We start from the raw sequence: 17,050 nt of genomic DNA, 5'->3' as shown, positions 1-17,050 counted from the left end.
GGGACCTCCAGACGCAGGGCTGGGAAGCTGCTGGGCGTCCACTAAGGAGCCAGCCACCCCAGGGGACACTGGTTGCCGGCCGGCTGAGCCCACCCCATGACACAGGCTTTGTTACAGACACTCACCTGCAAGGAACCGGAGCCCAGGGGTTGCCTGGCCTGTGTGGGGTCTGCGTGTGCTGTGGGCGGGGCAGGGATCCAGGTGGCCTGGACTGTCAGGTGTGGTTCTCAGCCTGCCACTGGTCCCCAGGAAGAGGGCTGTAGAATGGCCGCAGACCCCAGAGGGTGGAGGAGGGGGAGTGTGCACAGAGCAGAGGGATAGGGGCCCAGACGGTGGGAGGAGTGCACAGAGCAGAGGGATAGGGGCCCAGCTGGTGGGGGGGGGTGCACAGAGCAGAGGGATAGGGGCCCAGACGGTGGGGGGAGGGTGTGCACAGAGCAGAGGGATAGGGGCCCAGCTGGTGGGGGGGGGGTGCACAGAGCAGAGGGATAGGGGCCCAGACGGTGGGGGGGGGTGCACAGAGCAGAGGGATAGGGGCCCAGACGGGGAGGGTGTGCACAGAGCAGAGGGATAGGGGCCTAGACGGTGGGGGGAGGGTGTGCACAGAGCAGAGGGATAGGGGCCCAGACGGGGAGGGTGTGCACAGGGCAGAGGGATAGGGGCCCAGACGGTGGGGGGGGGAGGGTGCGCAGAGCAGAGGGATAGGGGCCCAGACGGTGGGGGGGGGGGTGTGCACAGAGCAGAGGGATAGGGGCCCAGACGGGGAGGGTATGTGCACAGAGCAGAGGGATAGGGGCCCAGACGGAGGGGGGAGGGTGTGCACAGAGCAGAGGGATAGGGGCCCAGACGGGGGGGGAGGGGTGCACAGAGCAGAGGGATAGGGGCCCCGACGGTGGGGGGTGTGCACAGAGCAGAGGGATAGGGGCCCAGACGGTGGGGGGAGGGTGTGCACAGAGCAGAGGGATAGGGGCCCAGACGGGGGGGGGGGGGGGGGGGGGGGGGAGGGGTGCACAGAGCAGAGGGATAGGGGCCCAGACGGTGGGGGGGAGTGCACAGAGCAGAGGGATAGGGGCCCAGACAGGGGGGGAGGGGTGCACAGAGCAGAGGGATAGGGGCCCAGACGGTGGGGCGGGGGTGCACAGAGCAGAGGGATAGGGGCCCAGCTGGTGGGGGGGGTGCACAGAGCAGAGGGATAGGGGCCCAGACGGTGGGGGGGGTGCACAGAGCAGAGGGATGGGGCCCAGACGGTGCGGGGGGGTGCACAGAGCAGAGGGATAGGGGCCCAGCTGGTGGGGGGGGGTGCACAGAGCAGAGGGATGGGGCCCAGACGGTGGGGGGGGGTGCACAGAGCAGAGGGATGGGGCCCAGACGGTGGGGGGGGGTGCACAGAGCAGAGGGATAGGGGCCCAGACGGTGGGGGGGGTGCACAGAGCAGAGGGATAGGGGCCCAGACAGGGGGGGAGGGGTGCACAGAGCAGAGGGATAGGGGCCCAGACGGTGGGGCGGGGGTGCACAGAGCAGAGGGATAGGGGCCCAGCTGGTGGGGGGGGGTGCACAGAGCAGAGGGATAGGGGCCCAGACGGTGGGGGGGGGTGCACAGAGCAGAGGGATGGGGCCCAGACGGTGGGGGGGGAGTGTGTGCACAGAGCAGAGGGATAGGGGCCCAGACGGTGGGGGGGGTGCACAGAGCAGAGGGATAGGGGCCCAGACGGTGGGGGGTGTGCACAGAGCAGAGGGATAGGGGCCCAGACGGTGGGGGAGCCCTGACAGAGCAGAGGGATAGGGGCCCAGATGGTGGGGGAGCCCTGACAGAGCAGGCACACAGGTGGGGGTGCGTCCGAGACTCCAGAGGGGTCAGAGTGGGGTCAGAAGTCCCTCCCTGGTGAAGGGAGCTCAGGATCCTGGGACCAGCGAGGTCCCCGACAGCTGTGTGACACTCAGGAGTGGAGTTGGGGTGCTAAGGAAGTGCCCACAAGGACACATGTCAGTCTGGGCAGCCAGCACAGGTCAGCCCCTGAGCCCGGGCAGGGTCCAGGTCCGGGTGTGCAGCCCCAGGTGACTCCCGGGCACCCCAGGCCCAGAGGCTGCAGCGCTGAGGGAAAGAACCTCATGGTGGGAACTGCCTCGGGCTGCGCAGGACACTGTAGGGTCTTGACGGCTCCCTCCCAGGCCACGTATGTTCTGTGTGCGATTACCCACCACGACAGGCCAACAAGTGGTCCCCCAAGTCAGATCCTGGCATCTTTCAATGGGATCTTATCTGGGAAAAGGGTCTTTGCAGGTGTCATTAAGTTAAGGATCTTGACAGGAGACCGTCCTGGGTTTTCTGGTGGGCCCTCAATCCAATGACAAACTGGGGTTCCTCTTACTAAGGGAGAGGATGGAAGGATGTTGGGGTAACTAGCAGTCTTTTCCACATTGCCCTCAGACTCCGTCTCTGCTGATCCACAGCTCAAGCTGCCCAAGCGCGTCACGACTTCTCTCCTGATTCCCAGCGGAGGCTGGACGGCCAGCAAACAAACAACAGGCAGCCGAGAGCTTCGCACTTGCTGGCTGGGCTGAGGCTGCGCTGTCCCCGGGCGCGGAACCGGGGGCCGGGGCCGTGGTGCTGGCCGACCTCAGGGTAACCTTACCACCCAGGCCGATGCCCGCTTTCCCCCTCGCTCTCCTCCAGTTCCTGAGCTTTACGAGCCTGGTTCCCGTTAGCGGAGGCTCCGCTGCACCCCTCTCTGCAAGATTCCAGAACTCTTTCTAACAAATCCCAGATGGAGGGGACGTCCTGCCCGGCAGCGGATTCACTCTCTGGCATCCTTGAGACATTTAACAGCCAAGGATTGTCCAGAGCTGGTGGAAGGCCATAAGGGACAGGCACGCGGCCCCAGGAGGTGACCAGAAATGGGAAGCAGAGAGGGACCATAGCCCTCAGCTGTCTCTCTGCAGCCAGGGCTCCAGAAGGCTCAGCCTGCTCTCTGTGCCCCTCCTTGTGCCTCTGAGACCCTCCCTCTGCACAGCAGAGCGGTGGGGCCAGGCCCTTCATCTGCATGGGCCTGGCAATGTGACTCAATGGTGCAAGGATGTCACTGTCCCAAGCGTGACGGGTGATAAGACTGTCCTTCCCTCCATGGCTCACAAATGCCAGGAATGCACCCACAGTGCAAATATGAGCAGACATCATCGGCAGACACGTGGTGCTTGAGCTGGACACGCTGAGGGCTGTGAGGGCCACTCTTGCAGGGAGCCCTCCGTGCCCTAGGGGCCCCCAGCACCACAGCCTCCAGACCCCGAGAGGACAGCCCTGGGGTTCTAAGAAGCTCTTTTATGATGAGCCCCGGGAGGAATTACAAATGTAATTCTTCGGACGCATAAACAATATCAAGTAATTAGAGTTCATGACATGAAAGAAGCACCGTGAGATTTGTGGCTCGTTTTGTAAAAGAACCAATTTATTTATTGAAACAATAAAGTACATCTAGGGGAGTGTTAGCCCCCTGATGTTTTCCGTGTCTCTACACAGCTCCAGAAACCTCCCCCGCCGGAGGAAGCCAGGAGCCGGCGCCCGCAGTGTGCCGTGTTCGGCTCTGCTCGGCCAGATGGAGAAGATGTAAAATCATTTGCATGTTCCCGAGGTGGGGGGAAGTCTCACCGTGATCACGGCTCCAGGCAACTTGCCCACTGGAACGAGCTCAGCGCAAGGCAGGGAGAGAATGCGCTCGTCCTGCCAGGTCCTGATGTAGCAATTGAAGTAGCAGGAAGGATGTGATGTTAGGTTCCCAGCTCACAGAACTGGATGCTCGTCAGTGACTGTGGGAGGAGAGACGGGCAGAGTGGGGGGAGGCAGGGAGCAGCCACTGCACAAGGGACCCACTCTATGAGGTGCAAGAAAGACTCACCCCCCCACAGGTGGCCCTGCAGCCTCCCCACCTTCCCCCTCGTTATGAGTCCACTTGTGTCCCCAAAAGATGGTGACGTTCTCCACAGCTCCTACAAACATGACCTTATTTGGAAATAAGGTCTTTGCAGATGATCAAGTTAAGAGGAGGCCATTGGGGTGGGTTCTAACCCAATATGACTGTGTTCTCATAAAAAAGGGGAATTTGGACACAGACAGGTAGGCATTTGGAGCCACAAGGAGAAGATGCCCATCTGCAAGGAACCCTGGGACCCCCAGAAGCTCGGAGGGCGTGGGACATACTCTCCCTCACAGCCTCGGATGGTGCCTGCCCTGCCCACACCTGGATCCCAGACTTCTGGCCCCCAGAACTGTGAGGCAATGAATTTGGGGTGTTCAAGCCCCCCAGGCTGAGGAATTTGTCGTGGTGGCCTCAGGCCCCTTACACAGCCCAGCTTATGGAAGGGGTGTCACCAGCTGCATTCTCTGTGACCAGCCACCTGGCCCCAAAACAGGCTGCTCCAGGATCCTGCTCCTGTCCCAGGCTCCTGGGCCACCAGCGTGGGGCATGGCTACTCCCTCAGCCCCAGTCGGGAGCAGGTGACAATTCAGTGTTTCCACGGCCCCCTGCACCCCGTTAGGTCACTCCCTTTCTCCTGCGCCTGGCAACCCTGCTGCTCGAGTGGCAGACTTTGTTCCTAACATCTCTGACTTTGCAGACCTCCCTGACAAGGACGGGGAGACTTGGGTCATCCAGAGCTCCCAGCACCCCAACCCAGTGGAGGCCCACCCTCCTCCCCCACCCTCCTCCTGGCTGCGCCATCCTGGCCTTGTTTTCTGAGCCCACGGGTCTGGGGTGCGGGAGGTGGGCGCAGGGGAGGGGGCCTGGTTAGCAGCTCTGAGGTCAGCTGCCCAGTGAGTTCCTCTGATGAGGGAGAGGCTGCTGTGGCCGCTCTGGGGATGTCAAGACCTGGTGACCTCGACCCTCTGTCAGGGGAGATCACTGGGAAGGCTGATGTCCCAGCTCCGAGTCTGTCCTCTCTCCCCTTGCCACCCTGCCACCCCCGCCGGAGTGAGTTCAGACCAGACGGCCGCAGAGTGCGTGAGGATGAGGCTGCCAGGTCTTGACGTCCCCAAGAGCTGTCACAGCAGCCCCGTCTTAGAACTGGCGGGTGGGGCCCTGGCCTGGGTCTGTGCCCCAGAGGCCCCTCCTCCCCACAGGGCCAGCCGGATGCCCAGCTGGGCCCCAGGCCCCTTCACAACCTCCTGCCCTGACCACATCCTGGTCTCTGCCCAAGGACCCCCACGTGCTGGCCTGCCGGGGCCCCTCTCGGGTTTGCCCCCTCTCCTGGGAGCCAGTGGGTCTCAGACCTTTCTTGCCAGACTCAACCTGTGGCTGCCCACCTTTCTCTAACGGGCACTGCAGGAAGGCCGTCCAGACATTGGAGATGGCGCCGCGTGGAGAGGACCACACCAGCTGGGCGGAACAACACCTGGCAGGTGAGGAACGCACCTGGACTCCAGTGGGAGCCCGGCTGGGCCTGGTCCCAGGCCAGAAACCAGAGCAGAGTCAGGCAATTTTGAGAGCCGAAGGTTCTTGAAGAACATCTGGTCCAGCCTCCTCTTTTTCTCCAAAAAACAAGGCTCTGAGATGTGTCTGGGATTGTCCAAGTTCACAGGGTTGGCCCAGAGCCCTGGTCCCCTCCACTTAGTCCAGTGACCTTTTCAATCCACCCCATCGCCCCGTCAGAGAACTGTGGACTGGTCTGCGGATGGACCCTGCCTGCAATGCCCATAGTATGTTAGTCCGCGCCATCCAAGAAGCAGACACCAGCACGGGGTGCCCCACCTGAGGTCGAGGGTCACCGTCACAGACCATTTGCTCCTTCTATCATTGTTCTTGTACATCCCACCTTTGCTGACTTGCGTCACTGCCTGGCTCATGAGGACTGCTGGGTTTCCAGTCCTTGCTCTGGACTGAGGACAGGAACTGTGTGGGGACAGGAACTGTGGGTCATTCTCTGCTGTATCCCCTCAGAGAGTGCCTGGCACACAGTGAAAGCTCACTGGACTTTGATAACTGGATGAATGAATGAATGAGTGAATGAATGAGTGAGTGAGTGAATGAATGGATGAATGAGTGAGTGAATGAATGAGTGAGTGAGTGAGTGAATGAGTGAGTGAGGCAGTGGAGAAGGGGAGGGAGCTGCTTGTGGGAAGGTCCTCAGAGCCTTCTACCAAGCTAGGGACCCTGAGGACAGTGAGTCACCTCGGGTTGTGACCGCTCACTGCTGTGATGGCCTGGTCTGCTCCCTGCCCATCAGGCCCTCCAAGTCCAGTCCCAGCAGCGGCCTGCTAACAAGGAGGGGACCTGGGTGTGCTGCCCGGAGCGCTGGCCTCAGTTCCAGCTCCCTGCTCTGGGCTGTGGGCAAGTGCCTCTCTATTGCCTTTGAATGGTCTGCTTTGTTCTCTGGCTTTGCACTCTGCCAGCTCGCTGCCGGCTGGGCTGCCCGGAGCAGCCGCATGTCGGTCATTAAGACAGCAGGTCGTCTGTGGAGCTGGACAGTGTCCCGCTGCCCCGGGGAGCCAGCGGGCGGCTGAAGGCTGGGAGCACAGGAGCGTGGCCTCACTTTGCTTTCCGTGACACCCCTCCGTCTTTTCTTGGCTGCAAATCCAAACCAACTTCACCAGTGCCCAGATGGGCCTGAGTCTCCCAGGCTCATGCGGAGCCCCCACTGGTGCTGTTGTGTTTGGAACCCAGACATGAAACGGAGCGGGAGGGAGGGCAGGCTGGCGGGCCTGCCCGTCTGTGGGTGCCACGCCCGGTCCACGACCTTCCTGACCACACCTGCGCTCCCTGGCACGTCCATGGGGAGGCATGTGCCTGAATGGCCAAAGACCAGGTCCACCCTCTGCATCCAGTGACCCCCCAACATTGGCCCACTTGGGGTGCGAGGTGGGTCTGCCCAAACAAATATCAGGGCCGGAAGGGAGTTGCTAAACACATGGATTTCGGGGCCCTGCCCCAGGACCCCGGGGGGCTTAGAGGCTGCACTTTTCTGCACCTGTGGTGGGGGATGGGTATGCAGCAGAGCTGGGTGCGGGGCACCAGACCTCTCGTCCATTCACACACTCTGGTGCTGGGGTGCGCGGTCCTCACTCTCTTCGTTCCCCATCTGACCTGCTCTGACAGCTCCAGCTGCACTTTGCTGGCGCCGTTCCAAGCTCCTTAGCTCCTTAAACCACCCTGCACGGCAGACACAACCACAGTCTCATTTACCGACATAGAGAAGGCACAGAGAAGTCAGGTAGCTCTGCCACCTGACTTGAAGCCGGGCACCCCGGAGCCGGAGCTCATATCCTGACTGCTCCCCACACTGCCTGCCCAGCATGCACTGCTCAGAGCATCTCAAGAACATGATATGAAAGGCAGTGACTGGTTCTGTTTCAGATGGGATGGTCAGGGAGGACTGCTTAGAGGGGGTGACACTCAAGAAGGAGAAGGCTGATTCCAAAACCAGAAAAAGACACTACGAAGAAAGAAAACTACAGGCCAATATCCCTGATGAACATAGACGCTAAAATCCTGAACAAAATACTAGCAAATCAGATCCAGCAATACATCAAAAAAATTATTCACCATGACCAACTGGGATTCATCCCAGGGATGCAAAGCTGATACAATATTTGCAAATCAATAAATGTGATACACCACATAAACAAAATGAAGAATAAAAACCACATGATCATATCAATAGACACTGAAAAAGCGTTCGACAAAATCCAGCACCCATTTCTGATAAAAACGCTCAGCAATGTGGGAATAGAGGAATCATATCTCGACATAACAAAGGCCACATATGAAAGACCTACAGCCAACATCATACTCAATGGGCAGAAACTAAAAACATTTCCATTAAGAACAGGAACAAGACAGGGATGTCCACTTTCGCCACTCTTATTTAACATAGTACTGGAAATCTTAGCCACAGCAATCAGACATGAGGAAAAATAAAAGGGATCCAAATTAAAAAGGAGGAAGTGAAACTGTCATTATCTGCAGATGACATGATATTATACATAGAAAACTCTAAAGACTCCATCAAAATGTACTAGACTTAATAAATGAATTTGGCAAAGTAGCAGGATACAAAATTAACGTCAAGAAACCAACGGCATTCTTATACACCAATGATGAACTCACAGAAAGAGAAACTGAAAAAACAATCCCATTTACCATTGCAGCAAAAAAATTAAGATACCTAGGAATAAACTTAACCAAAGAAGTAAAGGACCTATTTGCATAAAACTACAGGACATTGAAAAAAGAAATAGAGGAAGATATAAAAAAGTGGAAGCACATACCTTGTTCATGGATTGGAAGAATTAACATCATTAAAATGTCCATACTACCCAAAGCAATCTATAGATTAAATGCAATCCTCATCAACATACCAACGACATATTTCACAGAACTAGAACAAATACTTCAAAAGTTCATATGGAACCAAAAAAGTCCCCGAATAGCCACAGAAATTTTGAAAAAGAAGGACAAAGTAGATGGGATCACAATACCAGATATCAGGTTATACTACAAAGCTACTGTAATCAAAACAGCCTGGTACTGGCACAAGAACAGGCATATAGACCAGTGGAACAGAACTGAAAACCCAGAAATAGACCCAAGGCAATATGCTCAATTAATATTTGACAACGGTGGCAAGAGCATACAGTGGAGTAAAGACAGCCTCTTTAATAAATGGTGTTGGGAAAATTGGACAGCTACATGCAGAAAAACGAAACTAGACCATCAACTTACACCATACACAAAAATAAATAAAAATGGATAAAAGACTTAATTGTGTGACCCGTGAATCTATAAAAATTCTAGAAGAAAATGTAGGCAACAAAATTTCGGACATCATACGGAGCAGAATTTTCACTGATACATCACCTAAGGCAACAGAAACAAAGGAAAAAATGAACACATGGGACTACATCAAACTAAAAAGCTTCTGCACAGCAAAAGAAACAATCTTCAAAATGGAAAGGCTACCCACTGTATGGGAGAACATCATTGCCATTGATATATCAGATAAGGGGTTAATTTCCAATATACAGAGAGTGCTCATACAACTCAACAAAAGGAAGACAAAGAACCCAATTAAAAAATGGGCAGAGGAGCTTAATAGACACCTCTCCAAACAGGACATACAAATGGCCAAGAGACATATGAAGAAATGCTCAACATCACTAATCATCAGAGAGATGCAAAGTAAAACAACAATGAGGTATCACCTCACACCTGTCAGAATGGCTACCATCAACAAATCATCAAACAACAAGTGTTGGCCAGGGTGTGGAGAAAAGGGGACTCTAGTGCACTGCTGGTGGGAATGCAGACTGGTGCAGCCACTATGGAAAACACTATGGTGCTACCTCAAAAAATTAAAAATTGAACTTCCATTTGACCCAGTGATTCTGCTTCTAGGAATATACCCTAAGAAGCCTGAAACACCAATCAGAAAGAATATATGTACTCCCATGTTCATAGCAGTACTATTTACAATAGCTAAGATCTGGAAACAGCCCAAGTGTCCATCAGTAGACAAATGGATTAAAAAAAGCGGTGGTACTTATACGCAATGGAGTACTGTGCAGCTGTAAGAAAGAAAGATCTCTTATCCTTTGAGACGACATGGAGGGACCTGGAAAGTATTATCCTAAGTGAAATAAGCCAAGCAGAAAAAGACAAATACCACATGATCTCACTTATATACGGAATATAATGAACATAACAGTCTGAGGAATAGGGTAGACCCAGACACATGGAAGTAGGGCACAGACTGACATCCCTCAGAAGAGGAGGTGGGGGGCATGGGAGGAGATAAACCACAGAACGTATATGCATGTGTGCATGACCAATGGACATGGACAACTAAGCTGGGGACAGGATGGGGGGTGGGGTGGGGAGGCGGGTGCCAATGGGGTAAAAAAGGAGAAACATCTGTAACAAAAAAAAAAAATTAAAAATTAAAAACAAACAAAAAATAAAAATAAAGGGCAACAAAAAAAAAAAAAAAAAAAGAAGAAGAAGGAGAAGGCTGGAGGGAGCAGCCCTCCGGACGCAGCCTGGGAGGGACTCTCCGCTCCACTTCAGAGAGCAGCAGACAGGCCTGCAGCTCAGCGGGCGCAGGCGCACGACAGGCCGCCTGGCGGGGCCGGAAGCATGTGCAGACCTCTGGCTCCCACACAGGCCTCTACAGAATCTTGGCTGGGACCATGGGGGACAGTAGATGGTCCTGGGAGGATGGGCCCCAGGAGGCTGCCTTGGGACCAATCCTGGGACATGGCCTGAGCCATGGGGCTCCATCCTAGATGTTCCTGCCCAAGGACAAGTTGACCGTGTCCTTTATTGGATGTCCCTGGCCCTGGGTCTTGTTGGGGCTGCACTGTCTCGAACCCTGAGTCAGGAGCTTGAGCCCACTAAGCAGGCGTCCTGGGTCCCCCCCTAACCACAGGCCCCCATGCCCCTAAGGCCTTTGCATACCGACAGTGCACGAGCCTCCCCGAACCTGAAACCAAACACAGCGGAACACACTCTGGGGCCCGCCTCCTCGGGAATGCCCAGTGTCCCTCCTCTTGCCTTTGCCTACGAGGCATTACGCCACTGAGCCGCCAGCTTTGAACTTGTGTGAGTGTCGTGGGTTGGGACCGAAGGCCACAGAGGAGGTGGCGTGGAACAACAGACATGTCTGCTCTGCCCTTTCGGGAGACCAGAGGACTACCCCGGTCAAGTGGCGCTTGAGTCACAGAAACGCCCCCAGAGCTCCACGCTGACGAGACTGCCCAGCTGGCAGCCAACCCCCACTACGGCTGTCATCACTCAGGCAGAACGGCGACTGTAAACAGACATTAAAAGATTCTTAATTACACGTGAATCTCCTGGGCAAAATTACATTTCCATAAACACTGAGGAGAGGACTTGGAACGCTTGATCGGCGAGCCAGCCTGGAGAGCCGGCAAAGGCTGAGGTGTCTGCAGCACCCTCTGGACCCTGGCCGGTCCTGGGAGCCCCTGGCCTTCCCAGATTCGAGGTACATCCTGGCCTGGGGGGTGTTCCCTCTCAGGGGTCGACACCCAGACAAAGCCTCTGTCCCCATGCTCAGGTCCCCGCTCCCTGCCGACTGCCCTCCACCTGTGCCCCCCATCCCCCTCTGCCCACCCCCTCTGCCTGTTCGGCACCTCCATCCGAATGTCACTCTCTATTTCCACCTGCCACGCGGGCACCATTTCTCAGCTGTTTCCGGACACCCTTGGTCAGTCAGCCCGGCCTGCGGACTGTCACCTGCCCACGACTGTCCCTGAGAAGCCATAGAATCAGGATGGACAAAGTCAGCGTCAGGTGTCTGACGGGCCTCTAATCACTGTGCGCGGAGGGGCCAGAGAGGACAGCGCCTTCCATCCCGCACGCTGGGCACTGCCCTGTGCCTAAGTTCTTGTGGGGCCCGGGGGGAGGCAGGCTGCCCAGATGAGTCACAAAACAGGCACAGATGACCAGCCTGTCCTCCTGGGCTCCTTCAGGCTCAGAGGTACAGCAGCAGGCCAGGGGCCCCCACCCCACCCAGCGGGAGGCCTGGAGGGGCCTGTTTGCCCACAAGAAGGAAACGGCTCACGGTGGCTGGGCCCCTCCCGGACGAGGCTGGGGGTGAGGACTGGGGGGGGGGGGGCAGGTGAGGAGGTGAATCGGGCACGTATCCAGGCCCCTCCGCTTGAGGGACTCCGACAAGCGCAGATTGTCACCAGTTTCACGGGAATGCTTGGGACTGGGCGCCCATGGTTTGGAAATAAGTATTTTCATGCCGCCCTGAGTCTCAGTATTAATTCTTTGATAATTGCCCTTTCTAGTTCCTTGCAAAGGTCTTTTCGAGAAAGCTCAGCTGGGGTGGGGGAGGGAACCCTGGGTGTGGGGAAGGTATCAGCAGATGGAGCCCCTCTTCCCTCCCGCCAGGCTGCTGGGCTTGGGGCCAGGCTGCTGGGCTCGGGACGGGACGCAGGGGGGTGCACTTTGCTGGAGGCCTCAGCCCAGCCCCGCCCCGAGCCCACCCTGAGCTCTGCCTGGTGGATGGTCTGTTTACCAGGACCGATCCTCTTGCCTTACGAGTCCAGCCATGGCATCCTCCCAGGTTTTAGAGACGGCCCTGAGAGTCCCAGAGAGTTCCGGAGAGTTCCAGGACCCCACTTGATCTCAGGCTGGCTCAGGGGAATGCGCAGGGGAAGGCGGTCCCGGTCCTGTTATTGTTTTAACAGTCCCCTTGGTCTCTCGTTGGAACTGCCTGTGCTTTGACCCCACTTCTCTCGGCCACGAAGCCAGACCTTTCCTTCCACAGCAGCCTGGACCTGCCGCCCAGAGGTCTGGGCACACGTCTGCCCTTGTCACGCAGCCGCCCCGGGCCGTGAGGGGACCCAGGGCGCAGGTGTGCTGTTCACATCCCATCCCCACAACTACGCCAACGCGGGACCTGCACCGGTGCAGTGTGGGAAGGCGGGCTGGCGCAGCAGCCCTGCCCCTGGCCCTGCAGGTCTCCTGGGCACGAGGTTCAAGGGGTCATGTGTCTGCCTCTGGTGGGGTGAAGGGGTGGTGAGACGGCGGTGGTTCATCTCTCAGCCAAAGTCGGATTTCTGTCTGTCTGTCGCTCCCCAGTGTCAGCAGGACCTGCTGGATGTGCTCGGGCCCCCCGTGGTGCACCCATTGCCTCGTCCTGCTAGGCTGAGCCTCCAGGAGGAGTGATGTGTGGGGTGGGGTGGGGAGAGGGGCCTGGCCACAGCACTTACCGAGTGTTCTGTCCATCAGCTCTGTGATGGGGGAGGGGCCGCAAAGAAAGGAAAAAGAACGTGATGCCTTAAACACAGCTGCCCAGTACCAGGGCATCAGGAAGAGGTTCTGACCAGTGGAAGCCAGTCTAGGTGGGCAGTTTCATAGAGCAGCCCAGGGACAAGGCGGATCCGCACATATATCCACCCATACCTGAGGCCGCCTCCCTTCCCTCTTTTAAAAGCCAAGAAGGCTTTATCTTATCCGCATTCTACCGTGAGTTTGCTCCCCATAAACATCTAGAGAGCCACCTTTCGATACAGAATTGCATTGCTTAAGATTCCTTTTGGTTTCAAGCCACAGAACCTCAACTCATTTCAGAAAAGAAGGGAGTTTGCTGGTTGACTTGAATACAAAGTGTAGGGTATACTGGCTTCAGGAACAGCTGGATCCAGGAGCTCAAAAGACATCATGGGGCACCACCTTACTAGACTATATGTATTTCTCCTGAGTTGGCTTTGCTCTCAGCCGATGACCCAGGCATTCTAGACGCAAGGAGTCCTTGGAACTCCCAACTTTGAGGGTCAGGATGATTCTGTCCTCACTGTTCCAGAAAAATCCTGGGCAGGATTCTGTTTGAACTGTGGTCACATGCCTGTCTCCAAACTGATTTCTGTGGTTGAGGACTTGGCCAGCCTTGGGTCATGTGACCTCAGCCAACTCATGCGATCATCCTGGGGATGGTGAGGCTGTACAAACAACAAAAGCCACTGTGCTCGGTAAGGGTGGGCAAGGAGGGTTCACTACAGGAAAGCAGGGAGGGCTTTTGTTACCTAATGAACAAGAACTTGTGTCTGGGAAGGTGAGAACCCCCAGAGGCTGACATCCTGGGAATGATTTCTGACATCACCCCTAGAAAATACTCCTAGTCTGGCCAGTGTGGTTGAGCGTCGACCCTGCACCAAGAGGTCGCCGGTTCGATTCCCGGTCAGGGCACATGCCCGGGGTGTGGGCCCGATCCCCAGTGGGCGGCATGCAGGATGTGGCCAATCGATGTTCTTTCTCATCGATGTCTCTAGCTCTCCCTCCCTCTCACTTCCTCTCTCTCTAAAAAAATTAATAAAAGGGAAACAAAAAGAAAAATGCTCCTGCTTCCCAGGCCCCTTCCAGGTCACGCCGGCGGCATCGCCTACTTCCTCATGGCCCGGAGGCCCCTTCGCACACACAGTGCCAGGAACGCAGTTGGTGCTCAATAAACGCGTGGGTTGTGGCAGTACGCAGTCGGCATTTCCTCTTGTCTTGTACTGTCCCGGCTGGATTGCTCCCTCCATGGAGGGGCTGTGTTGGTGACAGACAGACAGACAGAAGGCCAGAGAAGTGTGCACAAGTGCAAGGTCTGCCCGGAAGGGCCATTTCCACCCCCACCGCCACCAAGGGAATCTTTGGGGGTCTGGCCGCGGTGTGACCCCCCAGGTATGCGAGTCATCTAAAACCAGCTTCTTCCCGCTCCACTCCCTTCGCTGCAGGTCAAGACCCACATGAGTTTGACGCTAATGGAAAATCTGCCTTGTGACTCACGGAGTGGCCTGAGCAGGCAGGCATGCAGCAGGGAGGTGACCGGGCTGAGCCGCCTCTCCACGGGGAGGGGCACCCTCGGGGGCCACCACGCACACAGGTCGACCTTTGGGCTCCAGGGCCAGGACCCTTGGCTCTCGCTTGAAGCCGGTGGCAGGCGGGCCCCCCTCCTCTGGCAGGCAGCGTAAAGGGGGGCCGCCATCAGCTGGCCCTGGCTCAGCTGGGTGGGAACAAGTCCAGAATTTTAGGTATTTGGAGACAAAGCAGCTGCAGAGACAGGCTGGGGCCCGAGCCGTTCACCCCCACCCCGGAACCCCAACCTTGTCAGATCAGCTGCTCGTTAAACCTGGCAAGCAGGAAGCTGTAGAGAGATTTTTGGAGTTCAGACCCTGTTTGTTAGCCAGCACTTCAAATGGAAACCCTTCTCAAGTCCTGTAAGTCGGGCTTCTCCTCCTCTGCAGATCGGCCTGTTTGTGGGTCCAGGGGCCTGATGGGGCTGGGAACAGAAATATATTCCATGCACTCATTCACTCAGCAAATCTTTACAAGCACTTCCTATGGGCCAGACCTGGGTTGGCACCGCAGCCTCCTCCTCAACCTATGTCAGTGCAGAAAGCAGGTGGACCCCTGTCTGTACAGAGCTCGTGCCCTAGTGTGGGAAGCCAGGAAAACAGCAGACCGAGAATGGGGAAGTGAATTGGTAGATTAGGAGGCACGAAGAGCTACAGAAAGGCAGGGCAGGCTGGATGGGAACTGCCTGGAGTGGGTGGTCGCACTTGTGCTTACACCTTGCGGGAGAGGAGCTGGAGCTGTGAGCAGAGCGGAGACTTCTCCCACCTGTGTTTTTAGGTTCCTCAGCTGCTGCATGGACAGGCCATGGCAATGGTGGTAGGGAAACCAGTGGGGGCTTCTGCATGATCCATCAATGTGGTGAAATAGGCAGATACTTGATGTGTTCTGAGAATAGAGCCATTGGGGTTTCTTAACATGAGAATTGGGATTTCGTCTGAACAGCTGGAAAAACAAGGGCTACTACAGCAGCAGGAGGTGGGGAGGGCTGCCACTCAGTCTACCGGATGTGCAAGTTAAGGAATTAGGACCGCCAGATGTCCAAGTTGAGGAATCAGGTCTACGTGGAATGCATGTCTGCCCCACTTCCCACTGATGTCAGCCTTACTGCTCCATTTAAGGCCTGCTCCGTGCTAGGCTCCAAGTACTGGAGTAGCTGCTGCCAAGTCTGGATTCAACGCCATTTGCCACCATTGCCCTCCCGCTGTGCATTCTTGATTCCTTTTGGTTCTAAGTACAGTATGGCAACTCTCAAGGATCAGCTGATTGTGAATCTTCTTAAGGAAAAACAAAGCCCCCAGAATAAGATTGCAGTCAATGCGGTTGATGCTGTTGGCATGGCTTGTGCCATCAGTACCTTAATGAAGGACTTGACTTGGCAGATGAACTTACTCTTGTTGATGTTGTAGAAGACAAATTGAAGGGAGAGATGATGGATCTCCAACATGGCAGCCTTTTCCTTAGAACACCAAAAACTGTCTCTGGCAAAGACTCTAGTGTGACTGCCAACTCCAAGCTGATGATTATCACAGCTGGGGCACGTCAACAAGAGGGAGAAGGGCATCTTAATTTGGTCCAGCATAATGTGAGCATCTCTAAATTTGTCATTCTTAATGTTGTAAAATACATTCCCAACTTTAAATTGCTTGTTGTTTCCAATCCAGTGGATGTCTTGACCTATGTGGCTTGGAAGATAAGTGGCTTCCCCCAAAACCATGTTATTGGAAGGGGTTGCAATCTGGATTCAGCCCGGTTCCATTACCTAATGGGGGAGAGGCTTGGAGTTCACCCATTAAGCTTTCATGGGTGGGTCATTGGGGAGCACGGAGAATCTAGTGTGCCTGTATGGAGGGGAGTGAATGCTGCTGGTATCTCCCTAAAGACCCTGCACCCTGCTTTAGGCACTGATGCAGATAAAAAACAGTGGAAACAAGTTCACAGACAGGTGGTTGACAGTGCTTATGAGGTGACCAAACTGAAAGGCTACACATCCTGGGTCGTTGGACTGTCTGTGGCAGATTTAGCAGAAAGTATGATGAAGAATCTCAGGCGGGGGCATCCAATTTCCATCATGATTAAGGATCTCTATGGAATAAAAGCAGACATCTGCCTTAGTATTCCTTGTATCTTGGGACGGAGTGGACTCTTGGATGTTGTGAAGGTGACCCTGACACCTGAGGAAGAGGCCCATTTGAAGAAGACTGCAGACCCACTTTGGGGGATCCAGAAAGAGCCGCAGTTTAAAAATCTTCTAATGTTGTACCACCTCACTGTCTAGGCTACCACAGGATTTTAGTTGGAGAGTGGGCATATTGTCCACTAAAAACATCAGTTTCCTAACAATAGAAATAGCAATGGTTCGTAAAACCCTGCACCTGTATCCTGATGTTGGATGGTCCTAGCTGGTTCATGTGAAACAGTTCCACCTCCTCAAAGGCACACCGCCAGCTGCCCTTCAAACTAGATGTGTGTTCACAAGTTATAGAACTTCTGGTTCCTTTACCCAACATGCTTAGTCCAACTGTTTTTTCTCCAATCAATCTCATCCTGGGATCCAATGTACAAATTCATTATTGCATGTCTTGTGCATAACTGTTCTAAAGGATTTTATTCTGTGTACTATATGCATCAGATTAGTGTGCATTGCCATATACTGTAAAAATAAAAGTCTATCTATAAATAAGGTAGCCAACTATCCAAGT

The 17,050-nt window shown here is 55.4% G+C and overlaps 1 protein-coding gene across 1 annotated transcript; it reads left to right on the top strand.

Annotated features, from left to right (window-relative positions):
• The first annotated feature begins 15,589 nt into the window (after positions 1-15,589).
• LOC118617622 (L-lactate dehydrogenase A chain-like) lies at positions 15,590-16,626 on the top strand. Its single transcript, XM_036243605.1, is given in 3 exon segments — positions 15,590-15,718; positions 15,721-15,844; positions 16,013-16,626. Coding segments are annotated over 3 exon segments (867 nt in total).
• Positions 16,627-17,050: the final 424 nt, after the last annotated feature.

This window comes from Molossus molossus, unplaced genomic scaffold, assembly GCF_014108415.1.
Source record: "Molossus molossus isolate mMolMol1 unplaced genomic scaffold, mMolMol1.p scaffold_m16_p_5, whole genome shotgun sequence".
NCBI lineage: Eukaryota > Metazoa > Chordata > Mammalia > Chiroptera > Molossidae > Molossus > Molossus molossus.
The sequence above is the reverse complement of the archived record's forward strand: the minus strand, read 5'-3'. Positions and strand labels throughout refer to the sequence as shown.